Source organism: Squalius cephalus, assembly GCF_949319135.1.
Source record: "Squalius cephalus genome assembly, chromosome: 23".
In the NCBI taxonomy this organism is placed as follows: Eukaryota; Metazoa; Chordata; class Actinopteri; order Cypriniformes; family Leuciscidae; genus Squalius; species Squalius cephalus.
The window spans coordinates 24,340,821-24,367,803 of NC_137144.1; the positions used below are offsets into that span (position 1 = coordinate 24,340,821).

The 26,983-nt window shown below is 38.5% G+C and overlaps 2 protein-coding genes across 2 annotated transcripts in view; both read right to left on the bottom strand.

Annotated features, from left to right (window-relative positions):
* Positions 1–717: 717 nt before the first annotated feature.
* The window catches only part of LOC307151281 (N-acylneuraminate cytidylyltransferase B-like), a gene marked incomplete at its 5' end in the record, with an annotated part of 151,949 nt that continues 125,683 nt past the window's right edge, over positions 718–26,983 (bottom strand). The window contains one exon of the mRNA XM_079859233.1: positions 718–1,007. Within this exon, the coding sequence (XP_079715359.1) occupies positions 793–1,007 (215 nt within the window). The 3' untranslated portion in view covers positions 718–792. The remainder of the gene's footprint in view (positions 1,008–26,983) is intronic.
* Positions 8,222–26,742, bottom strand: LOC307150885 (beta-1,4 N-acetylgalactosaminyltransferase 2). The gene is made up of 12 exons (XM_079858478.1): positions 26,699–26,742; positions 26,435–26,555; positions 22,102–22,158; positions 21,865–22,002; positions 19,382–19,488; positions 18,272–18,309; positions 17,867–18,047; positions 17,476–17,562; positions 15,115–15,296; positions 14,885–15,028; positions 14,411–14,639; positions 8,222–9,334 (listed from the first exon to the last, which is right to left on the bottom strand). The coding sequence occupies exons 2-12, from the start codon at positions 26,545–26,547 to the stop codon at positions 9,153–9,155; spliced, it is 1,458 nt and encodes a 485-aa protein (XP_079714604.1). The 5' UTR covers positions 26,548–26,555; positions 26,699–26,742; the 3' UTR covers positions 8,222–9,152.

A 26,983-nucleotide genomic window follows, 5' to 3' on the forward strand; every position in this document is an offset into this window, starting at 1 on the left:
GTATTGCTTAAAACTCTGTTATTTTTTCATATTATAGTTTTTGCACAAGATCATTATTTTTAGAATTTAAAAGGGTTTCTGTTTCAAATGCAAGAGAATTGAGTTACGTATTCTAAATTTAATGGTTTTAATTAAGTTTCAGTTTCTTTTGTACTTTTACTTCACAGTACTCATAACGTCATGTGAAGGCCAAGTGTGGTAACCCATACTCAGAAATTGTTCTCTGCATTTAACCCATCCAGTGAGTTCACACACACATTAGGTGCAGTGAGTAGTGAACACACACACACACACACATACTGCAAACAATGGGCACACACAGAACAGTGGGCAGCCATTTTTTGCTGCATTGTTTGCCCAACCTGTTCCTGGTGACACAGCAACAGTGTTGCAACATCCAATGTTTCCCTAAGTTTGAGATGATAAAATCAGGTGTGTTTGATTAGAAGTAGAACATTTGCATGTCGTGTCCACACGGCTAATAACTAAAAACTTGTGTGACTTAAAACTATACGTCTGCACAACACTCTCCTTGATAACATTGACAGGACATTTCCTTTACACATAGCAGAAGATTAAACATGAAACCATAAAATGTTATGCAATAAGTAAATAAATATTGAATTTGAAGAAATGAGTAAATATGTAGAGAGAGAGATCAAGTAAAAAGATAAAGTAAAACACAACTGTTTTATTGCTCACAGACACACACAGGTGTGTTATTAATTCAAATTAGATCCGATGTCATGTTAAACACAAACTGACTGTTTAAAACTGAAACTGGAATACTCTTTAAAAATGAACCCTGTCAATGCGATCCTGGTTCACGTGTGACGAGCTCTTTTTCTTCATCGTCAGAATGTACTCGGCAAACTCTCGGACGGCTCCGTGGCCGGCGGATCTCTGACAGGTGTATTTCGCTGCGATGAGATCTGCCACAGGTGCGTCACATGGGACGCCATTCAGCCCCACCTGAGACAGGATCTCTACGTCTTCAGCTTCTGAACCTGTGAGGGAAAACATCACAGACTGCTCAATACATTTTTTATTATTTTGCATGTGGTTCCAGGTTCATTTACACCATTCGTTTGGACGTTCCCGTGTCTTCCAGTGTAAAACACTGCAAAATGCTCTAGATCGAAGCTTTAACTGACAGTTTATGATACATATATTATTAAAATCTAGATTATTAATTAATAAAGAGCTACAATTTATTTTAGTAATTTCACAAGTAAATGTTAGCATAGTTATACCATAGGCAGAGTAAAATGCATTTAATTTTTTTAACTTTTGAATATACAGGAGCTCATAATGGATATAAATTATACAGTACATCTAATATAGTCAGAGTTATAAATATATATTTTATAGTCAGGCAAAATACTTGTTGCATTTATTTAATAAAAAATACAATAAAAACAGTAATATTGCAAAATATCTTCAATTCAATTCACATTTATTTGTATCCCTGATAGCACACGTAGGCCTACATCACGGAGACGTCTATTTGATGTGCGTGTTTACATATGGAAGACGTATTGTGTTTGCTCATCTGCAATGTGTCTATGGGACGTTTTCTGTCTAAAGAAAATGTCTAAAGGCCAATTCACACCGCACAGACAAACGCCAACAACAAACTGGTTTGTTTTCACCTGACTGAACATGTTCATTCAGCGTTTGTTAGGTTGTGGAATGTCTGAGCATTGATACGATTTTACAATACATGACAAACTCTGAGGTAATCTGACCTGACCACAAACCATTGCAACTTGCCATGAAGACGGGGAAAGTCCCTTGCGAAGACTGCAGGTGTTGGGCTTGCTTGGTAAATTATCCTTGTAGTGAAAATGGCAGGTTTCTGGACAAACCAGAAGACAATTCTAGAGAAAGAGCAAGGAGATATACACGAGAGCACACTGGACAAAGTTTGAGCACGCACGCGTAAAATCTGAGCGAGAGCAGAACCATATTTGAAAGCATTTCAAGGGTTAAGATGTTTATGATTTAGAACGTATGTAAAACTGACATCTTAAATACGTCTATCAGATGTTAGTAAACAGCGGATGCTTTCCAGATGAAGTGATCTTTAACAGACATCTTGCAGATGTGTGTGTGCTAGCGCTTTACAGAAAATTAAAATTTAGAGTGATCTGCTATCAGAGGTGACTCTGTCCAAGTAATGTATTACGGAAATGTATATACAAATCACACAGTTAGCTAATAATGTATTAATGTAAGGCAGAAACAAATAGGTATTTGAAGTAATTAATTACAAGTTGTAACATAATGATAACGATATATTGAAAATGTTAGTCCTCGCAGGTGCTGGAGTCATCTCTTCACAGGTGTTGGAGCATCTGAAGTCTTCATAAAATAATTTCATGGAAAATAGTTAGCGTAGCTATAGCCTGGGTTTCCCCATGCTGCCTTGAGCGCAGCGCGTCTTCTTCCTCGTCGAATTTCTGTCGCTCTACATACGTCATCTAGATTTGAAAATGTCGAGACAAGCAGCGGGGTGAAAGAGCAGATCTAACTAACGGTGTTTTTGCAACCGTCGCTGGCTAAACTTCCACTGTCATTTGTACACTATAGTGTAAAATCCTAAAACCTTATTATAAAATTCAAAATTAACTTACCAAATTTCCAGATATCCGCAGAGTGAGATACATTCATCCAGCGAGTGATCTGCTGCGATCTGCCTGCAGTTGTGCTCTGACGTCAGTCGGGCGGCGCGCGCGCTCTCTGTTTACAGCAACCCTGTATTATTGCCTGGCATATTACAGCCAGGTTACAGCAACACTAAAATGTACTGTAAAATGTTCCCGCTCAAACAAAATTACCCACAATACAATGCAAATTACGGTACTTTACTGTAATATAGAAATGCAGTATTGTACTGTAGGTTTTTACAGTACTGTGCTGCTAAATCTACAGTGACATTTAACAGTGTACGTACAGGCGCATTTGATAGACATTCGTAGCACCCAATAAACGGCTCTGGGCATTCATAAACCACGCCTCAAATACGAGAAAATGAACATGTGGTTCCCAGACCACGTCTCAATGAGAAGAGGTCTGACGTTAGCCAGGCTATAGTGTAGCTGCTGTTCATAACATTAAAAAATTATAATCTTGTGCATTTGATCTGATATAACTGGAGTACAAGGTCATGAGGTGCATTATGTGAATGCTTGTCTAAAGAGATGTGTCTTTAATCCAGAAAACACTCTCCCTCCTTCAATGGACTTAAAAAGGTACAACCAAAAATCCAGAGTTTTGTGAAGAAAACTGTTTTTGTAAAATAATTAAAAGTACTGTTTTCTATTTGAATATATATTTTGAAATGCAATTTATTCCTGTGATCAAAGTTGAATTTTTAGCATTATTACTTCAGTCTTCAGTGTCACATGATCCTTCAGAAATCATTCTAATATGAGGATTTGCTGCTAATCAGTCAACAGGATAAACAGGATTTTGTTGATAGTTTTGCCAGAACACGCAACGCAGGCCATGCCTCCCTAGCAATTCTAGTGTGTACGACCCCCGCCCCCGCCCAGCCCAGCCCAGCCCAGCCCCTCTTTTCATGGGAGAGAAGGGGAGAAATCCCAGTGCAAAACAACTTGGTGAACACCAACACCAACATTATGAAATGCAGTCGTATTATCTATACTACTGTGGATTGATGCTAAAGATATTCTTCTGTTGCTATTTCTAATCTCGGATTGACATTAAAACAGGGCTATGCAGTTTTGGGAATTTCTTTGCTGTATTCTCACTTTTTGCTCGCAGGTTTCTCTATAGAGCTCCCCCAGCTTCGGAATAGATATTTGACAACACTGTCGAAAAACTCGTTGGCGACTCTCAGATACCAGAGGCTAGTTCTTCATTCGGGTTCAAACAGTGTGAGGGAGCGCAATAATGACAGAAATTTAGCCGATTTTTTCACAGGCGCTCACAGGCGCTTGGGGGGTGCAAGACGACCACCTTTCAACCCGAAAAAAGTCATATAACTATTCCAGTGGTTGGAAACGGAATTGTCCATTACCGCTGTCGTAAATAATTTAGCCTACCACAGCATACCGTCGCACGCTCGCTCGCTGTTTATCCAGCACCGGCTTTGGAATGAACTACATCCACTGACAAGGTAGAGTATGTTGCATGATTTTATGAAAGTATGATGTATTGCGACATTAGAAATGAAGAAAATCTAAATAATGACTATTGTAACGCTTGCCGTAAAGCAAGTCAAATTTGTAGTGTCTTATGTCTCATTCGAACTACAGAAACGCGACCCGATCTGGCAAACTTGCATAGTGCGGTTATAGCAGATATAGGGCCGTAAAGCGAATGCAGAAGTGCCTTTTACCCTGTTACAACTTGATGAACCACTGAAACCATTTTGGAAACATTATTTTAAGTAAATTTTAAATTTCAAATTTTAAACCGTATGATATTTCACTTTGTGTACAAACCCGACTGCGAACCCTCTTTGGCTGGACGCGAGTAGGGTCTGCCTGCAGAGCCGGAGGCTGCATTTTCAGGACCCCACTTTTAGGACCGCATTTCTAGGACCCTAGGTTTTTAGTGACAGCGCCACCTACCGAATTAGAGGACCAGTGAAGCAGCGAAGATGGACGACAATCAGAGTGTGAGTATCAAATGCGAATAAATTTTTACAATTGCGATGCATTTAATTGGAAAGTTAACGTAGCAAACGTGATGGTGATTTGCTAAATAAATAGTCTTGAATGCATAGCCATCACCCATCATATTAGCCTCTAATGCTTGAAAATGAATTGTTAGCACGTTCATTTAACGGAACTGTTGCGTGATAAGCCTGTGTTGACTTATTGACAGCACAATAAAACTGTAGCATGTTCGTTCTGAAAGCTTGTTAATTACGCATTGTTTTTCCATTTTAATTCAGTTAAAATAATCGTAATGTTTTCACTGTCACGTGCTCACAGTCAGCCTGTTTAACGTTACCCACAATACATGTTATATGTAGCCTACGTCTCTTCATTTTGACATGGTTTTATAATGTTGGTTGAGACATGACATTTTAATAGTCAGACATATCAGAGAGGCCATTATAATAATTGACTGTTAAAATACCACGTGTTAGATTGTGTCATTTACTGTGTACTGTATGCTATATGAAGTGCTTTCATATATATATGGTCAGAAAAAAAGTCGTGTCAATGTTATTTCTATTCAGATTTCTTGCATCTCTCTATTTTTTTTTTTTTTTTCCTCAGTTGAGATGGGCTTTATTGACATGAGTGTTTCTAGAACCTTTGTTCCCACAACATCAAAACCTTTTTTTTTTTTTTTCAAATCTTTGAACAGTATGCAATAATAGTATTATGAACATTAATTGATATGTGTGCACTGTTTGGTAACTAAGAAAAAAAAAAAATTAGAGAGTAGAACATGTTCAACTAAATGTTCCTTATTTAATTCACTTCTCTTTCTCTCTCTCTCTCTTAGGAGTCAGTGATGATGTTGTCCATGAAGTTCTGTTTGTGGTCCACATCATGAACAAATTTGTTTTTGTGTGTGTTCAAGTTCAGTTATTATATATTATTTTGTAAAATATTTTGTGTGTGCAAGTTCAGTTATTATATATTATTTTGTAAAATATTTTGTGTGTTCAAGTTAAGTTGTTATATATTATTTTGTAAAATATTTAGTGTGTTCAAGTTGAGGTGTGATATATTATTTTGTAAAATATTTAGTGTGTTCAAGTTGAGGTGTGATATATTATTTTGTAAAATATACACAATCTACCCCCAGAGTCATCCTTGTCTTCCCTCTATACTTGAAAATGTGGTCGATCTAGTGACTGAAAAGACTATAACATGATTCCTTGTTTATTTTACTTGAGTTATTATATTATGCTACTTAGACCCAATAATTTCTCAACATTCCTAGGAACCAGGTTTAATTGCAATAAATAAAGTAGTATTTGGGTGTAATAAAACTGTAAAACTCTAATAAAACTGGGTGGGTGGAAATACTGCCTGGCACAACTAGGGTCCTGGAAATGCGTTCCTGAGATTGCGGTTCTCCGAGTCGGTAGGTGGCGCTGTCACAAAAAACTAGGGTCCTAGAAATGCGGTCCTAGAAGTGGGGTCCTGAAAATGCAGCCTCCGGCTCTGCAGGCAGATAATATTGCTGGACGCTGCTATGTCACGTGGATATATGTATATGAATAATGTATTTAAACAGAGCTACTGCAGTGCTTACACATAAACTTACGACTCTCTGTTAAAGAACATTAACACATATATTGACATTCTCAAAAAATTCATTATTCTCAAAAAAATAAAATGACAACAGAGAAATAACTTTTTATTGGCACAACAATGTATTTTATGAAAATGACAGAAGTGTGAATCCAGTAAACAGAAACGGCCTATTTAAAGAACTGATGATCCTCTTTGGTGGCATCAGTAAATTTACAGTCCTGTAGAATTTAAACAATAAAATACATTACTGACACTTAAAGTTGAAGTAAGTGATTTTTGAGAAATGGATCAGACTGAGCACCACAACACTCTTGTAGCCAATCAGCAGCTGGGGGTGTGTCTACTCATGATGCAGGAGGAGAGAGACTGAGTGAGCAAGAGCGAGATTTGAAGACAAATGGCCGAGAGACATTACAAAAGAGAAAAGGTCAGAGGAATATTACTGGAAAAAGAAGGGTTATGATCAGGCTAGAGCTTTAGGACCCGCATTAATATTAGAAAAGCTTTCCAGCGTTGGAGAGACCGAATTGGTTAGACCTGAAAACAAACGCTGTGTTGTTTCTGCTCCATTCGTGAGTAACATTGGCTTTGCTAAGGCCTACTTACTGTATGTTAATTTTTTTGCTCTCCCTTGAAGTTCATTCATCATCTTCACTTTATTTTTCACAAAGCATTATTTTGCTTCGCTTCTGCTATGATAAAGAGACATCAACTCTTGCATTGCGTGTTCGTGCAATTTGGGGGAGGAGCAATGAATGGAGGGGCGTGTCTGTTTGGGTTGATTTCAAATATCAACAGTGTTTCTGTTGATATAACAGAATATGAATTATATGAATTGAATATTATATGAATTGAATATTGTTAAAAGCGCTATATAAATGAAGATGACTTTCTCAGAAATCACTTACTTTTTAAAGCAGTTGGGTCCTTTTTACATAAAGCATGCAAAATCAGTTTAATTCTGTTCAGAAATGCAGATTAGTTCAACAGTGTATATATATGAGAGAGAGAGAGAGAGAGAGAGAGAGAGAGAGAGAGAGAGAGAGAGAGAGAGAGAGAAAGAGAGAGAGAGAGAGAGAGAGAGAGAGAGAGAGAGAGAGAGAGAGAGAGAGAGAGAGAGAGAGAGAGAGAGAGAGAAAATGACCTACTGGTAAACATGTTGAGTTTTGTAAACTTGTGTAGCCAAGTCAAGCTGTGGTTGTTGGTCTCCTGATTTTAGATGTGTGCTTTAAATGCTTTCATGTTGAACTGGATGAGCGGTGGACGCTGAATAAATAAAATCGTACCTACATAAAATTGGAGTGGCGTATTCAAGGGCAGTTTAAAAGCGCAACCCCATGACATCACCCCCTATTGACTTGGCTACACTTGTTTCAACAACAACAATTCAGCATAACTTTAACATTCTGTAGTGTACACTTAAATACGTTTGTATGCAGTATATGAAAAAACCCTATGAATTACATTCTAAGAAGAGCAATATATATATATATATATATATATATTAGGGCTGTCAAAAGATTAATCGCGATTAATCGCATCCAAAATAAAAGTTTGTTTTTAATAATATATGTGCGTGTACTGTGTATAATTACATTTGTATATATAAATACACACACATGCATGTATATATTTAAGAAAAATTTGTTATTTATATATAAAAAAATTATATTTATATATAATATAAACTATATAAATATATATACAGTATATGTATGCAAATATTTCTTAAATATATACATGCATGCGTGTGTATTTATATATACAAAATAATTATACACAGTACACACACATATATTATGTAAACACAAACTTTTATTTTGGATGCGATTAATCACGATTAATCTTTTGACGGCCCTAATATATATATATATATATATATATATATATATATATATATATATATATATATATATATATATATAAAACACTATAAAATTCACACTCATTATCCTGAGCTCATTACCCGTTACCCTCATTTACATTTCAAATGCTCTTTAGTTACAAGATCCAACTCGTATTACTTAAAGTAATATTGAAGGAAAAAGTCAAGTCAAAACCAGCTGACAATACATCCCAGGATGCATGAGGTTGAATGAATGTTCAGAGTGACATGTTTTGATCATTATTCATAACATAATTTTAATTTGTACATTTGTGTTACTTTGCTATTATTATAAAATGTAAAAAAAAAAAAAAAAAAAAATAGTGTTAACAGTTGTTACGAATTAAGTAAAATCTCTACTCAAAGAGTATTAAAACTAAAGGAGCAACATAAGCTTCAGGAGGGGGAAAAGCCAAAACAAATAACAAAACAAAGCTAACTAATTTTAGAGATACTAACCTAGAATTAAGATAAACAAAAAAAGTACAAAAGCTTCCCTCCCTAATTATCATAACCAAGAGAAAACGGATAATAAATCAAAAAGGCACCCACCTCCCTACCATGCTCCAATAAGATAAGGATTAGGACTTAACAAATCACAACTTAGCAAAAGGTAGTGGTTTACATCAAATGTCTCATATCAATCATTTAACAATCACTATGGGCACCATAAGAAACACGTCTGTTTGTCTGTCTGACATTATTAAAATCAGAAGTTGTATCTGTTAATATTATTTAATGGACTTGGACTAACATGAACTAACAATGAACAGTTGTATTTTACTAACGATAACAAAGATTAATAAATACTGTAACAAATGTATTGCTCAGTGTTAGTTAATATTAGTAAATGCATTAACTAACCTTAACTAATGGAACCCTTATTGTAAAGTGTGACCAAAATAGTCATTATAAAGAACGAACAGATGTGTCCATGATTGAAAGAGTAAAAAAAAAAAAATCTATTTAATTATTAATAAGGTGTGAGGAAAAGCATATGTCACCTGAAGAGTCCCTTAGTATTTCATGCATTTTAGATGGTTCTTGAAAAAATGGTGACTCATTTTTGCCTGTGAATCACTTTGGGGAGGATGCCTGAAGGAACCGTACTTGTCTGTGTGACTGCGTTTTTGGTGACCAATTCTGAGACCTTTGCAGCTGACAACTAATAAATCTCCAAGTCCGTCAACGAAGAATTCTGTATATAATTGAAAAAAATAAAAAATAAATTGGCATTGATGGTTCCATAAAGAACCTTCAACATTCATGTAACCTTTACATTCCACAGAAGGTTTGTTATTCTTTGACATCATTAAAGTTTAAGGTGCTGTTGATCACATGCGTATTATCTCAGCTGGTATGTCCATAGATTGTTCAACATGGATCATGAATGAACTCCATTCCCATTTAACATAAGATATGTCAATTTCTGAGTCATAAACGTGTTTTGTTCCTGGTAAGTAAATCCAGATTGCCTGCATTGTTTGTACTATGTCCATGTTTTAAATCGTACTCAGTTACGTAATGTAACCTCGGTTCTCTCTAGAAGATTGCGTAAGTTGCTTACGCTACAGGTAAAGTAATCTTTTCTCGAGATATGAAGCCAAAAAAATATCCTTAATTTTTGTATTTATTGTCAACGCAGTGCAGCAGGCTAGCAGACCTAGAGCAGCTGTCTAGCGCGCTCATTGGCTGCCGTGCGGCAATTGCAGCAGCCAACCACTGAGCCCTGCGTGACGTCACGCCCAATGGGGGCGCGCGGGCGCACTCACGCATCAGAGCCCGCCAGAATGGGCGTGGCTTTAGCGTATATAAGGAAGGGCTCGGGGGCTGCTACCCTGGTTTTCATCGACTGAAGCGAAATCAGCTAGAGGCGCGAGCACAGCAGGTTACGCAATACTCGTTCCCTCTTCTAGAGAGAACCGAGGTTACATTAGGTAACCGAGTACGTTCTCTTACGAGAGGTTCTCTCGTATTGCGTAAGTTGCTTATGCTACGGGAACCCCTTGTCAACGCCATGCGCGCCGAGCATCCACTACATGAGTCCCAGGGGAAACCCGGGGAACATAAATTAGTGGGAATCAGGTGGCCAGCAACGCGGGCCAACACATGTACATAAGCACACCGTAGGGGGATACAGAGCGGCGCTGCCGGTCTATATTAAGAACATCAACCCTTATAGTGCAGCTCAACCAGGAGAGCTAGGTCAAGTGAGAGTAGACTGCGCACGAACACTGTGGGCAGAACATACACACCGTTAGACTGATAAAATTTTAGCCTGCAAGGCGGGAACTTCCAGGTTGTAAAACCTAACAAATGTAGAAGGGCAGAATGGCCTCCGGGTTTCGATTGCCGCACTTCGTGGGCTTGATAACCTGACTCAGAGGTATGAGCGCGGAGCGCACGCTCTCGGTGCTTGGATACGGTGGCTCGCTGACAGCGATGGCTGGTCGTTTTACACACGATGTCCCGGTTGCTTTGGACGGGGAACATTTTGTGGGAAAACCGGGACGCGCGAGCAGCGCCGGGGGTAAAGTGTTTGTCAGTAAGTGTGAGCGCTCGTGAGCGGGCACAGGACTTACATTTATAACATGACCGGTCGGTGAGAGGTAACTTTGGCAGTGTGAGAGAGCGGACAGTGAGTAGGTGTGGGCATGGGTTCGTGGGCACATTTCCTAATTTTAATACTCGAGCAGCATTTGCCAGCTTTATGAGAGTGGGCTCTGTGAGAGACACGGGGGTTATCGTGCTTGTGTGTAGGGGTGAACACTGAGACATGGGCACATTTTCTACACTTAAAATGCCAGCGGCTTGAGACGGATAACCAGACATTACACTCTTTTTGAGATTTCTCTGAGTCGCCGTAAAAACGGCGGTTGTGTGCAGGCAAACGGGTAGTTTTACCGGCTCGTTGGCTGCCGAATACACTTCTGCAGTAGCCTTGCTCAAGGGGACTGACAAAGCGGGGTATTTTGACGGTGGTCCGGTCGCAGCGGGACTTCCTCTTCCTCCTTGCGGCCGCTAGGAGGACTTTGCGTGCTCGGGCTTCAGCGCGATCTTGGGCCGGGGTCCCCGCGGGGGAGGCGGTCTGTGACGGCTGGCTGAGCGCGATCTAGGGCGGCCGCCCTGTCGTCGCTGCCAAGACGGAGGCTGGGCTGGACGCTGGTTAGAGCTTCACGCAGGAGGCTGATCTTGAGAGCGGCCTGCAGCAGAGCTAGAGCGTCGAGGCAGGAAAAGGTTCATGGCCTGCGTGGTCTTTTGCACCTCCGAGAAGCGGTCAACGATCCCGTTTACCGCTGGGCCGAAGAGGCCGGTGGGGGAGAGCGGCGCGTTGAGAAAAGCAGAGCGCTCAGATTCCCTCATGTCGGCGAGCGTCAACCAGAGGTGCCTCTCTGTGACGGTGAGCGACGACATGCACCTTCTAATCGCCTGGGCCGCAGATTTAGTAGCGCGGAGGGAGAGATCCGTCGCGCTTCTCAAATCTGTAATGGCGGCCGGGTCCAGGCCCTTCTCATCTATTTCGCGGAGGAGATCGGCCTGGAGGATCTGCAGGACTGCCATAGAATGTAGGGCGGACGCAGCCTGTCCTGCGGCACAGAAAGCGTGGCCGACAAGAGCTGATGTTGCCCTGCACGCTTTGGACGGGAGGGCAGCCTTTGAGCGCCATCCCGCAGAGGGCGGACAAAGGTGCGCTGCTACCGCCTCCTCCACTGGGGGGATAGTGTTGTACCCCTTCTCGGCGGCGCCGTCAACCTGTGAGAGCGCCGAGGAGACGTGAGAGTGGCTTCTTCCTGCGCGGTCCAGCAGTGACGGGCGGAGTGACAGCTTCGGCGTCGAACACTTCAAGTCGAGCCCGCAGAGTCGACATTGAAAGCTCTTCGCAGTGGATGCAGCCTCCCGACGAGAGAGCGAGGGCTGCATGATCTCGACCCAGGCAGAGAGCGCTGATCACGTGGCGGTCTCCGGCGCTGAGCGGGGCTCGGCACGAGCCACAGGAACTGCGAGGCAATTTTATAAAAACGCTCACGCTCTTTTAGAGAGAGTGTGTGTCGCAGCAGCGAACACACACAGCTTTAGAGCAGTGAAAAAGGATACTTTGTCGCCGGATAGCGTGGCAGGCACGGATGGCTGAAGGCGGCGAAGACGACCGGCTTCTTTAGGCGCTTTCCTCTGCTTGCTAGTCGCTTGTTTCCACGGCGGCAGCTTCTCTCAGGATTCAGGATGCGTAGAGCTTCGCTGAAGAGATGAAAATCAGGGTAGCAGCCCCCGAGCCCTTCCTTATATACACGCGCGCCCCCATTGGGCGTGATGTCACGCGGGGCTCAGTAGTTAGCTGCTGCAGATGCCGCACGGCAGCCAATGAGCGCGCTAGACAGCCGCTCTAGGTCTGCTAGCTGCTGCACTGCGTTGACAATAAATACAAAAATTAAGGATAATTTTTTGGCTTCATATCTCGAGAAAAGATGACTTTACCCGTACTGCCGTGCAAAGGCAAAAGACCGTAACTTCGTTTTTGGTCGAAAATGAGTTATTTATATTTTTGGCACATTCAAGACCTTCTTTATCATGTGGATAAGTATCTTGAATCAATTCCGTTTTTTTTTCGAGAAAATAATGATTTGTCTTAACAGTAACTTCCAAAAGCCCATGAGAAACCAAGGCAGAACACCGTAACATCAGTTACCGCTCTTTGGCTTTGTTTTGGAACGCTCAAATTACGAGTTACGGTGCTCTGCCTTTGTTTAGCCGCGTGTCAATATGAAGTTACTGTGCCGGTGTTCAAACAAATAATGCTACCTACCAGATTGTACGGTTATCTGCCTTTGTTTTAATGTCCATTAAAATTAAAATTACGGTGTAGCCTGTGTACTTTGTACAGCTGCCATCAGTCGCTCTAACTTCTGATGTCCTCAGAGCGGTCAGAACATTTAGTATGGTCTGCTCCATCGACAAACGTGCGATATCGATCGCGAAGGATTATGCAGAGTTGACAGAAAAACGATACACATTGCCGTATCAGATGAATACAACCAATAATTAAAGCTCGGCAAACTAGCTGGCAGAGTGCCAAAACTTCGCTTCAGCCCCGCCCTAAACGCGGTCGAGTCAACGCTGGACTAATAGGAGGTATTTTGTCTTGTCAAATGTATTAATAATGCCATCAGAATGCAACCAAAGCACAGGATAGCAATAAGTAGATGGCTATAAATAATTGTAAATCATACAAAATAAATGCCATGATCACTAGATTTTATACAGGTGTTAATAATGATTTTGTTAATGGTGATCAGCAACTAAATATTGATAATGTGGAAGTTACTGCCTTTTGCCTTGGCATGACTTCTCACTTTTTGCTGACAATACAAAGGCAGAGTACAGTAACTTTAAAATAGTGGTCAAAAGTCAAGTTTGAGCTCAAGATTTTTTTATGTATATAATTTCCATTACTAAAACATCTATTTGCCAGATTTCCAGTGTCCTATACCTATAATTAATTTTGCGGGACAACTAAAAATCTTTAAAGTCATTTTTCTCAGTTCCACACTCTAGCGACTTAAGGTCTTTTGCCTTTGTAGGGCAGCGTAGCGTAAGCAACTTACGCAATACGAGAGAACCTCTCGTAAGAGAACACCTATGACCTAAACCATGTAAACATTAAAGGTATAGCTCACCCAAAACTGAAAATTCTGTCATTAATTACTCCCTCATGTCGTTCCAAACCCGTAAGACTTTCGTTCATCTTCAGAACACAAATGAAAATCTTTTTGATGAAATCTGAGAGATTTCAGTCCCTCCATTGACAGCTACGCAACTACTACTTTGACGCTTCAAAGTTCATAAAGAGATCGTAAAATTAATCCATTTGAATTGAGTGCTTTAGTCCAAATTCTGAAGAGACTTGATCGCTTTATATGACGAACAGATTTAATTTAGGCTTTTATTCACATTTAAACATTGATCAGCGAACATAATCTGAAGCTCAACTGAACCTGCTTGACATGTGAGAACAAACCTCATTGGTTCTTGCTGAAGCTCAAATGTGATGCGTAACATGAGAATGAACGACATGAGGGAGTAATTAATGACAGACTTTTCATTTTTGGGTGAACTAACCCTTTAATCTCTTCATAAAATATGTTGTAAATTATTGTCAAATTTAGTTTCACTTTGCAGGTCTATTAGGAAATAATTAAACAACAGACTTCATCCAGAACGCATCGTGTGACTTAATTTGATGTGGATGTTTTCAATCAACACTTTATAGTCCACCTACCAGTGTGAGCCACTCTTTTGAGGAACGGGTCAAAGCCGATCCTTCGCACAGCATCCGTCCGGCCCAAGAAGAAGTTGACAACTCCATCCACGAAGAAGCAGCTGTCAAAACCTGGCAGAGGCGCGTGGGTACGACTTGATACCCGCGTGATACAGCCGCCTTCCTCGCTGCTCCCTTCCTCATATTCCAGCTTAAAGAAGAACTGATTTCCTTCTACCTCACCACCAACCTGATGGAGAGAGACCGAATGAATGAATAATAGCCTAACTACAAAAAAGATGACTGTATTGTATTGATCACAGGAATAAATTACATTTTTAAAACTGTAAAAAAAATATTCCATAAAATTACTGTTTTTACTACTGTACTGTTTTTGATCATATGAATGCAGCCTTGGTGAGCAGAAGAGATCTTACTGACCCCAACTTTTATATGTATTTGAGGTCATCAAGATGATACAATTTACATAATTACCACATCTAGTTCAGGAACGGCTTCCATAATGTTCACAAAGCTCTCAATACGCGTCTCATTCAGGAACAAAAAGTCATCATCCACCCACAGGAAGTACTTAGTGGTGACCTGTGACACTGCCAGATTTCTGCCTGCAAACCAGCCCTGAAAGGCCAAACAATATATATATAAACTTTTATACTTCAAACAAATTACAATAACATTCAGTTTAAACAACCTGATGTTTGTACCTGTGCAGGGGGCATTACATAGTGTTCTATATTGTCACCGACCACCTTCTCTGGTTTCAGACTGTCATCAGCAATAATGATCTTTATTTTTGGGTAGAGCTGACGGATACTATTGATGAGGACATTTAGTTCTTTATATCTCAAAAATGCTTTAATTAGTACAGTCACCTGGGAGTTTACGTCTACAGAGAGAGAGAGAGGGAGAGAATCATGTGCCCATTACAGGTCAGTGTGGTGATTGTGTTCACATAATAAAGAATCTGTGATTAGATCTATCATTTGTTCAGAAGCAGTGTTGTTACAAGCTATGTTTCCATCCAAAGGTGCAAATTTAACTGCGCAAAATTGGATTATTGCATAAAACAGTTGGGATAAAGAACCGTTTCCATCTCATGCGTTCCAGAGAACAAAATCGTCACTTTCTGGGAAACTGGCACGAAAAAATCTGAAATAAAAATGGAAGTTGCTGCAATCAGGGAAGCCACTGTTTTCATACATTATAAATGTATTGCATTTCAGAGTGTAAATCATAGGTGTGTAAGAGCTGTGCATGTAAACCTCACTCCCCTGGCCTCAAGAGGCTGGATCCAGCTTGGAGCGGGTCGAGTAGAACCAGTTTATTGGTGTCGTGACCTTGATGGGATTGAGGATTAGGTGGTGAGTGTAACGGATGTAGGCCAGTACGAGCTGTACGTGTAAACCTCACTCCCCTGTCCTCAAGAGGCTGAATCCAGCTTGGAGCGGGTCGAGTAGAACCAGTTTATTGGTGCCGTGACCCGGATGGGATTGAGGTTTAGGGGGTGAGTGTAACAGATGTAGGCCAGTATGAGCTGTATGTGTAAACCTCACTCCCCTGGCCTCAAGAGGCTGGATCCAGCTTGGAGCGGGTCGAGTAGAACCAGTTTATTGGTGCCGTGACCCGGATGGGATTGCGGTTTAGGTGGTGAGTGTAACGGATGTAGGCCAGTACGAACTGTACATGTAAACCTCACTCCCCTGGCCTCAAGAGGCTGAATCCAGCTTGGAGCGGGTCGAGTAGAACCGGTTTATTGGTGCCGTGACCCAGATGGGATTGAGGTTTCGGGGGGTGAGTGTAACGGATGTAGGCCAGTATGAGCTGTGCGTGTAAACCTCACTCCCCTGGCCTCAAGAGGCTGAATCCAGCTTGGAGCGGGTCGAGTAGAACCAGTTCATTGGTGCTGTGACCCGGATGGGATTGAGGTTTGGGGGTGAGTGTGTGCGTGTAAACCTCACTCCCCTGGCCTCAAGAGACTGGATCCAGCTTGGAGCGGGTGGAGTAGAGCCAGTTTATTGGTGCCGTGACCCGGATGGGATTGAGGTTTAGGTGGTGAGTGTAACGGATGTAAGCCAGTGCGAGCTGTATGTGTAAACCTCACTCCCCTGGCCTCAAGAGGCTGAATCCAGCATGGAGCGGGTCGAGTAGAACCAGTTTATTGGTGCCGTGACCCAGATGGGATTGAGGTTTGGGGGGTGAGTGTAACGGATGTAGGCCAGTACGAGCTGTGCGTGTAAACCTCACTCTCCTGGCCTCAAGAGGTGCTAGCGGCTGATGCTACACTGTAAAAAAAAATTACATCCCCAAGTCAAAAATTTCTAGTGACTGATAACGTCTACATTTTTCAATTAGTCTGACGTATTATTTCTCATTGAGCCAATGTTAACAGACTATTGCAACAAGAATTGCACTTGGGCCAATTAAAAAATTTAGATGTGACCAGTCACTAGAAAATTTTGACTTGGAGAGGTTAGAAATATTTTACAGTGTAGAGGCTGTGGTCTTTAGCGTTCTTGTTAGCGTGCACCTCCAATGGCAGAGACCCCGGTTCGAATCCGCTCGGAGTGGGTCGAGTAGCACCGGTTACATTTGGTAAGTATGAGTTTTTTGTTGAGTATCGAGGGATTTATTCAGCAAATGTGTTTCCATCGTGGTTTATGCGCATGTCTTCTTATCGGATAATTTTTTGTTTTCTTTTCTTTATCCAATATTGCAAAAGGTAGATGGAAACATAGCTACTGTTAATTTAAACTAAATGTATTAAAAATCATTAATTGAATAAAGCTGAAGTAAAATAAAATATAAATATTAAATGAAAAACACAAACTTAAAAAAACCTGGGGAAAAAAATAGAAATGTTGTTTGAAAACTTAAAGTTTAAGCTGAAGTACTAAAATGACTAAGACTAAAACATAAAAATAAATAAAAGCTAAATAGAAATATTAAAATACAAATGACAAAAGCTGACAAAAATGACTAAAACTTAAAATTAAATTAAAAATAACTAAAATAAAACTGTTCAGAAGCGTAAGAATATAAAATAATGTCTTAACACTTGAGCTGACCTTTTCCCACGTCAAACAGAACAGGAACTGACAGACGTCTGATTTCAATCGGGAATATGACCTCATGGTTCTCAAAAGAGAAGTACGCTAAAGACATGAAAACATGTATAAAATTAATGTTTGTACATATAACTGGAAATGAGCAAGTCAGTACATTCAGATTAGTTTTTAAAAAAAGTATCCTCAAAGTGGTCCATATTCCATGTCATTTTAAAAACATTGTTTTTTGTTTTTGTTTTTGTCCATACAATAAAAGTCGATGGGGTCTAATTTCTTTTGGACCCCAATATTTATCAAAACATCTCCTTTTGTGTTCAGCAGAAGAAAGAAAGTCAAGCAGGTTTAGAATGACATGCGAGTGTGATGACTAAGTGAACTATAGGTTACGTACCGAGGTCTTGGGTCTTGATGTGGTAGACGGTGCTGGTGTAGGTCACTCTGCTCAGAAGATCATTGAGCTGTTGAAGGTTGCTGGATGAGATGCTCAGATGTTTCTCATTTTGGCCGTTCACCTGCTCACCCTCCTGAACATCCAGCACTGAGAGCAGCCCTTTCTGCACCCTTAGAGACACCTGGAGATGTTTCAGATCATATGAGCTAATTTTATTCTCTTTAACATCACGACTTCTTTTAAAAAAAATCCACCCACATTTAACAAATTTTGATCAAAAGTGCACAAAGCATCGACTGAAAGGAGGAAAAACACACAGAGACCGTCTTAAACAAACCAATGACTGAGGTATAAAAAACCCACCACCTTTAGACAGAAAAGAAAAACATTTTCAGCCGAACAAACCTTGTAAACTGCTCTGCTTTGTGTTTGCAGCGCTAGACCTTTAATAATGATACATTTCTTTAATTAATATAGATAGAAATGCATTTATGTCATATTACTTTTTTTATATTTAACAATAATATCTGTACACTACTGGTAAACATTTTGCAATAATTAGGATTTTCAATAAGTCTCTTCTGCTCACAAAGGCTGCATTCATTTGATCAAATTACATTAAAGTAATATCTAAATTACATATCTGTAATATCTATTATTACAATTTCAAAATAGAATGTAATTTATTTCTGTAAAATGTAATTTATTCCTGTGATCAAAGCTGAATTTTCAGCATCATTACTCCAGTCTTCAGTGTCACATGATCCTTTAGAAATCATGCTGATTTGATGCTCATCTATGCTTAATTATTAGTAGTGCTCAAATATTAATAATGGCATTAGCAATAATTAGCAATGTAGAAAACAGTTGTGCTGCTTTCTTTTTTTTCAAACCATGATATTTTTTTCAGGATTTTTTAATGAGTAGAAACTTTCAAGGAATAGCATTTATTTTAAATAAAAATCTTTTTGTAACATTAAAAATGTGTTTAACGTCACTTTTGATCAATTTCACGCATCCCTTGCTGAATAAAAGTTTTAATTTCTTCTAATTTCTTTTCTGTTTTTTAATCTCAATTACTCCAAACTTTTTAATGGTAGTGTATCAAGGTTTCCACAAAAATATGAAGCAGCACAACTGTTTCCAACATAATCAGAAATGTTTCTTGATCATCAAATCATCATATTAGAATGAATTCTGAAGGATCATGTGACACTGAAGACTGGAGTAATGATGCTGAACATTCAGCTTTGATCACAGGAATAAATTACATTATATTCAAATAGAAAGAAAAGTCATTTTAAATTGTAATAATATTTCACAATATTTACTGTATTTTTGATCAAAAATACAGTAAAGCCTTGGTGAGCATTAGAGACTTCTTTCAAAAATTTCAAAAGATCTTCATTATTACAAAACTTTGACTGGTAGTCTATGTCTCTCGGTAACCTGACGTGTTTGAGAAAGCTGAGATCATCTGAAATCAAATAAAGGATCAGCAGAAATCAGACTCACCAGGAATGAGTGTTTTATTCATGGGAGTCACTCTGAATCCTCTGATTGGATACTGGAGTGGGGTGTTGGCAGGGGCGAGAATAAGAACATCGTTTTCTTTCCCTGTCCTGGGAGACACATGCCACTATTTTTGTTAACCCTCTCTTTGGGACATTGTCATTTATAAATTATGCTAAGAAATAAGCATTTAAAAGACAATAGGCCAAATAATCGCAATTGTGCAATTCTGAAAAAAAAAAGTCATGAAAAGAGATGTAAACTCGCAATTTTGAGAAAAAAGGTCGAATTGTGAGATAAAAAAAGTCTCAATTACCTTTTTTATTTCTTATTCTCTGTTGAAAACAAGCTTCCGTACATCACTTTCAGATAATAAAATTAAGATCTTTTTGCCATGTGCTTGACATTTTTGGAAACAAGGAAGTGAAGACATTAGGAGTGTTCGAGTTAAAGGGTAACTCTTGCCAAAATGCAACCTAGGGTCTTTTTGTGAATCGAGGCAAACTTTCGTTTAAAAGCATAATTAGAATGGAAACGCCACTTTTAAGTTTGACCGTATTTTCGTTTTCGGTCAAATTACCTTTTGAATGGGAGTCAAATTACCTTTTGGGGCACTACTATGATAGCATCAAAAATCGCTATTTTTAAAACACTAAGAAGGCTCGACACAACATGAAACTTTGCTCGAAGTATCACCAGGGGCTCTACACGTGAACTCGAGCATTGAGAACATTGTTTGTGTACACAGAGTTTACTAAAAAGAAAGATTTTGAACAACTCACTGTATCTGTGTCTGCCGGCATTTTGACAGTCAAAAATAGTCGATCTCCGAATGCAACGTAACAGGGAGGAGAGTAAAGATGGAAAGCTCCTAAAGCTTAATTCCATATAAATTCACAGATAATTTGTTGTTTTGTCGTTAGTGAAAATCAATATTGACCTTGTATTTGAAAAAGGATCCTCATATAAGAAGCAATACTAAAATTCAGAGTCAGTTCATTCGCATTCGGAGATCGACTATTTTTGACTATCAAAATGCCAGCGGACACAGAGACAGTGAGTTGTTCAAAATTATTTTTAGTAAACTCTGTGTACACAAACAATGTTCTCAATGCTCGAGTTCATGTGTAGAGCCCCTGGTGATACTTCCAGCAAAGTTTCATGTTGTGTCGAGCCTTCTTAGTGTTTTAAAAATAGCGATTTTTGATGCTATCATAGAAGTGCCCCTAGCACTCCCATTCAAAAGGCAATTTGACCGAAAACGAAAATACGGTCAAACTTAAAAGTGGCGTTTCCATTCTAATTATCCTTTTAAAGGGGTGGTTGAGTATGATTTCACTTTTCTAACTTTAGTTAGAGTGTAATGTTGCTGTTTGAGCATAAACAACATCTGCAAAGTTACAATGCTCAAAGTTCAAAACAAAGGGAGATATTTGCTTTTAAAGAAATCGTTTTTTAAGGGCTACAACAGGGGTGCCCAATCCTGCTCCTGCCAATCGACTGTCCTGCACAGTTCATCTCCAACCCTAATCAAACACACCTGAAGCAACCAATTAACGTCTTCAGGATCACTTGAAAATTAAAGGCAGGTGTGTTTGATTAGGGTTGGAGATGAACTGTGTAGGACAGTCGATCGGCAGGAGCAGGATTGGGCACCCCTGGACTACAACAAACGGCTGGTAGGGACTACACAACATTCCTCCCGGGTTAGTGACATCACTAACCCTAAAATTTACATAAACCCCACCCCGGAACACGATTTACAGATTATCATAACAGAATATGCTAATCAATGACTAGAAGACAACTACACATAAAGTACATTCATCAACTAACCATTCAGAAATGTCCTGTTGCTTCTACATGTTGTCACTTCTTCTTTAGTCTCTCCATCATTGTCTAACTCCGGTTTGAACATAAAAGGCTAAAGGTTTTAGAAATTGTCAGTGCATGTCTGTGTGAGTGCAAGCTGTTGAAGCTCCGCCCTCTGTGCCGGGAGCAGCAGCTCATTTGCATTTAAAGGAACAGACACAAAACAGTGCGTTTTTGCTCACCCTCAAAAAGTGACAACTTTAACATGCTATATAAAAATATCTGTGGGGTATTTTGAGCTAAAACTTCACACACACACTCTAAAAAAAAAAAGATCCTAGGTTGTATTTTGGCGAGAGTTACCCTTTAAACTATTCTAGGCTTCAACCGATGGGTGAGATCTGCCAGTTGCAGGCAGAGAGGAGATTAAAGATGGATCCGTCAAACAATTTTCTGCTTCTCGTTTCAGACATCTTTGAATTCCAATGTGTGAGAAGTTTCAGACAATTTGCCAAAAATGATTTACCCTAATAGGACAAAGTCATTTATAAATGACGGCACCCTAACCTCAACCGTTGTACTGGAAAATAAAGTGCAACCACTTTAGTCTTATGTAAATGTTAAGTAATTTATTTTCTTTTAGCTGTGAAAAGATCAGACAAATTGTGAGAAACCTGATCTGGTGTTTTCTGAACTCTTCTGCCCGCCGTTTCTGCAAGTCATCCAGCTCATCTTTTGGCACAAACCTGTTTGCAGGATCAGTCTTTTGGCAGGTACAGGGCACTGGATTATCATTGTGAAAAGGCCCTATACTGAGACATGCACACACACACAAAAAAATTTATTAAAAAACAAAAACAAGGAAGATACAGGTTCTAGGTTGCACAAATAAGTTAAATTAATCGACTCACTTTATTTTGTGAAAGTCTGGAATCTCTGTATCCTTGAGACCTTGAGACCTTGAAAAACTTGTATGAATAGATAAAAAAAAGCGTATTTGAGTACAGTTTGCATATAACCAAATAAAAGTGAAGCAGGAATGATCGTATCGAATTTCCTCCTAAACCAGCACGAAGCTCTTAGGGTTACCTATAAGAGATAACTATCATAACATTTTTATTTGTAATCTGGTTGGTTCATTCATGGATTTGTCAGGTAACCTCAAGCAGTGGTGTTCAAATTTGCGAGAATAAAAATGACAAAATATATATATATATTTTTTTATTTTTTTATTTTTTTATTGCAAGTTAACAAAACATAGTAGCTTATACAGGGTAAATTTATAAGCTACTTTTTTTTTTTGGTAATCTGTGGCTTGGACCCTGGTGTGCACCGGTTAGCACCCCAGCCAGAGACACCACATCCAGCCCAGATATCCATCCAACACATTTACTTTACATGAGAGAAGGGATTGGGGGCAAAGGTGGTAAAAGGGAGGGGCCAGTCAACCCAAAAGCCGAGTTCGTAATGACCATGCCGACAGTGCCAGTCGCACCCGCCGACAGCACCTAGAACAGTCACCTGACCCAGATCATTCATATTTAATAAAATATAGTTTACAAATTATAAATATTTATATGTAATGTTTTCTGAAATGTTGTTTATAGCAGAAGAGAGCGAATAGTACAAATGTTTTTATAATATCAATACCAATACCACCATCCCTACTACCACCATCACCAACAACAATAAATAGCAATAATATGCAGCTTTGCATATAAAAAATAAAAAGAAGTATAGCTTATAGAACATAACATACAAACATACATACACACACACATATATATATATATATATATATATATATATACAGTCATGGTCAAAATTTATGGCACCCCTGGTAAATATGATAAAAAATGGCTGTAAAAAATAAATCTGCATTGTTTATCCTTTTGATCTTTCCTTCAAAAAATTCGCAAAAATCTAACCTTTCATTGAAGTAAAAGAATTGAAATTGGGGGGTAAATCACATTATAAAATAAATGTTTTTCTCCAAAACACGCTGGCCATAATTGTTGGCACCCCTAGAATTTTTTATGAGAAAAATATCTCTGAAGTATTTTCCCATTAATATTTACATTTTTAAGCACACCAGGGTGACTAGGAACATGAAATTGTCCAGCTATGACTTCTTGTTTCACAGGAGTTTAAATATGAGGAAACACAAAGGCCAAATCCCCTGAATCATCCATCACAATGAGTAAAACCAAAGAATATAGTTCTGATGTGCAGCAAAAGATTGTTGAGCTTCACAAAATAGAAAGTGGCTGTAAGAAAATATCTAAAGAATTGAAAATCCCCATTTTGACCATCAGGGCAATAATTAAGAAGTCATAATCAACTAAAGATGTTACGAATCTGCCAGGAAGAGGACGTGTGTCTATATTGTATTAATGGACGGTGAGGAGGATAGTTTGAGTGGCCAAAGACTCTTCAAGGATCATAGATGGAGAATTGCAGGGATTAGTTGAGTCTTGGGGGTCAGAAAGCCTAAAAAAAATATATCAAACAACCCCTACATCACCACATGTTGTTTGAGAGGGTTTCAAGAAAAATCCTCCTCGCTCATCCAAAAACAAACTCCAGCATATTCAGTTGTTCTACCGGATTCTATGGTCAGATGAAACAAAAAAAGGGCTTTTTGGCAGCAAACCCACCAGATGTGTTTGGTGCAAACAGGGATAAAAAGTACCCCATGCCTACGGTTAAATATACTGCTGAATCTTATATGTTGTGGGCCTATTTATTTGCTGGAGGTCCTGGACATCTTGTTCAGATACATGGTATTATGGATTCTAGCAAATACAAACAGATAAAAAATCAAAACCTGACGGCCTCTGCTAGAAATCTTATAATGGGCCGTGGTTGGATCTTCCTTCAGGACAACGATCCAAAACAAACATCAAAATCAACACAAAAATGGGTAACTGAGCACAAAATGAAGCTTCTGCCATGACCGTCCCAGTCCCCTAAACTGTGGGCTGAACTGAAGAGGAGAAGCACCAACATGAACTTGTGAATCTGAAGGATCTGGAGAGATCCTGTAAGGAGGAATGGTCTCTGATCTCTTGTCAGTTATTCTCCAAACTCATTAGGCATTATAGGAGAAAACTCAGAGCAGTTATTTTGGCAAAAGGAGATTGCAAAAAGTATTTAATAACAGGGTGCCAACAATTATGGCCAGCGTGTTTTGGAGAAAAACATTTATTTTATAATGTGATTTACCCCCCACTTTCAATTCTTTTACTTCAATGAAAGGTTAGATTTTTGTGAATTTTTTGAATGAAAGATCAAAAGGATAAACAATGCAGATTTATTTTTTACAGCCATTTTTTATCATATTTATCAGGGGTGCCATCAATTTTGACCACCACTGTATATATATATATATATATATATATATATATATATATATATATATATACATACAGTATATATTACACTACACATACATACATAAAAGTCCTCAATCCACAAATAATTGTAGAATGATGTATTCAATAATACTCATAACTTAATTTTAAAGAAATCTGATAGTTTATTAGCGACATCTATCCAGAACTGATTAACCGGTGGGCATAGCCAGAGTGCATGAAGGTAAGTGTCCAGTGTAAAACTGCAGTTAGTACATCTATCGGAAGTTACTAGTCCCATTTTAAACATATTGTGCTGTGTTATGTGTGTTCTGTGTACAATTTTATACTGAATTAACTGGATGTTTATGTTTGTACTTAAGATAAAAGTGTTTCTGCAAACTGTTTTCCAAAATTCCTCATTTGTGTTGATATTGAGATCTTCTTCCTGGTGCCACTTTCAACAGATGGTGAAAATTTAGCCTACATTCACCTACATTTTTACCATCTAAAGTTAATAGATTTGTTCAGGGGAATCAATGGGGCATCTTCCTTCAGTGAGATTTATCTTATTTATTTATTTATTACATAATGTTTTTTTTTGTTGTTGTTGTGTGTGTGTGTGTGTGTGTGTGTGTGTGTGTGTGTGTTCTTATAATAGCCCACAAATTAAAGATTGATGACTGCAAGTAATTAATAATTAACATAATTCCTTGTGTGCATAGCATACACAGATTTGAAGTATTTTATATTATTTAAACCTTGTGACAGAATTTTCTACTTCAAGTATATTGGGAAGTTTAACTTCAACTACTTCACTTAGATTTTCTTCTATTGATGTTTGATATTTGAAAAGCCTGGCCTTTTGATATCCAAAAAGATTAAGCAAGGCAAGTTTATTTATATAGCACATTTCATACACCATGCGCAATTTAAAGTGATTTGCAGAAATGTGTTAAAATAATCACAAAATAAAAGCAAGGAAAATTAAAACAGTTATAATAATAATATATAATAAAATAATAAATATAATAATAAATATATAATAATAAAAATATAATAGTAAATATATAATAATAAAATAATAATAATAAATAAATTAAAAGAGAAATAAGGTACAGTTAAAATTAATTTAAATAGTAAAAATATGATACATAAATACACTTCTCATCTGGCAAAACTCTTACTCTGAGATTTTCCCATGGTGATTACACTGTGTTTTACTTATTCTTATTACATAAATCATTAAGAGCCTGATGAAGTGAAAGCAATGTCTGTTAAGAGCAGGAAATAGGGATTTTCTTGACATGATCACTATGTAGGCTACTTACGAAAACTACGAAAACTTCTACTATTTTATTACAGAACATGTTTTATCACTGTCAACGTAGTTTGTATGAGATGGGGGAAACAGAAACGCTCTTTATGGTCAACATGAAAATATTTCCGTCTAACATTTCAGTAGCACAATATGTCTGTTAAGAGCAGGAAATAGGCATTTTCTTGACATGATCACTATGTAGGCTACTTATGAATACTACGAAAACTTCTAATATTTTATTACAGTACATGTTTTATCACTGTCAACGTAGTTTTTATGGGATGGGGGGAAACAGAAACGCTCTTTATGGTCAACATGAAAATATTTCTGTCTAACATTTCAGTAGCCCAATATAAGGGCATTGTCATTATCATATCAGACACGTTCAAAACGTTTTAAGATCCCTGATTTAAAAATGTGCTTCATGAGGTAATAACGTCAAAACTGAAGTCAAAAATATTATTTCATTTGACTAAATCAATCGGAACACATTAGGAAAGCTACAAAAATCATTTTAAGGGACATTTCAGGTACAGAGTGATGTAGGAAAGACAATAAAGTGACACATACCTTAAAACCTTTGCTGAAGTTTTACTCCAAACCTTCCCGTCAAAATAAAAGAACGTCAGCAAACCCGTTAAAATAACGATGACGATGAATAAAGTTTTGATGACTCCGTGCATGATTAAATCTGTCAAGGTTCAATCATGATTATATAGGCTATATATTTATGCATAAAACGTTCTATATCAAAATGAATCGTTAAAACCTCAAATTACGCCATCTAAGCGTCAAAATAAAGCCATGTTTAAAGATTTTCCGATGTGTTGTTACCTGGTGAAGAGCGGCAGGTGAATAAGGGAGTGGCAGGACTCCAGTGGCAGGGATGTGGCCGTTTGGAGAGACTCAAGGCAGCTGCGCATTATTTCAAGATTTTCACGGATAATTTCCCATACATGCATACATACATACATAGGCTACATATACACACACACACGCATATATATAATATATATATATATATATATATATATATATATATGCGTGTGTGTATATGTAGCCTGTATGTATGTATGCATGTATACTGTACACAGTACATCATGCATGTATTAGTGTGTG

Coding starts and splice junctions, on each gene's coding strand:
- LOC307150885 (XM_079858478.1), bottom strand. CDS start 26,547: ATGCACGGAGTCATCAAAACTTTATTCATCGTCATCGTTATTTTAACG. Junction 18,310..19,381: donor GAATAAAACACTCATTCCTG/GTGAGTCTGATT, acceptor TCATTATTAAAG/GTCTAGCGCTGCAAACACAA. Junction 14,640..14,884: donor CCGTTCCTGAACTAGATGTG/GTAATTATGTAA, acceptor TCTCTCCATCAG/GTTGGTGGTGAGGTAGAAGG.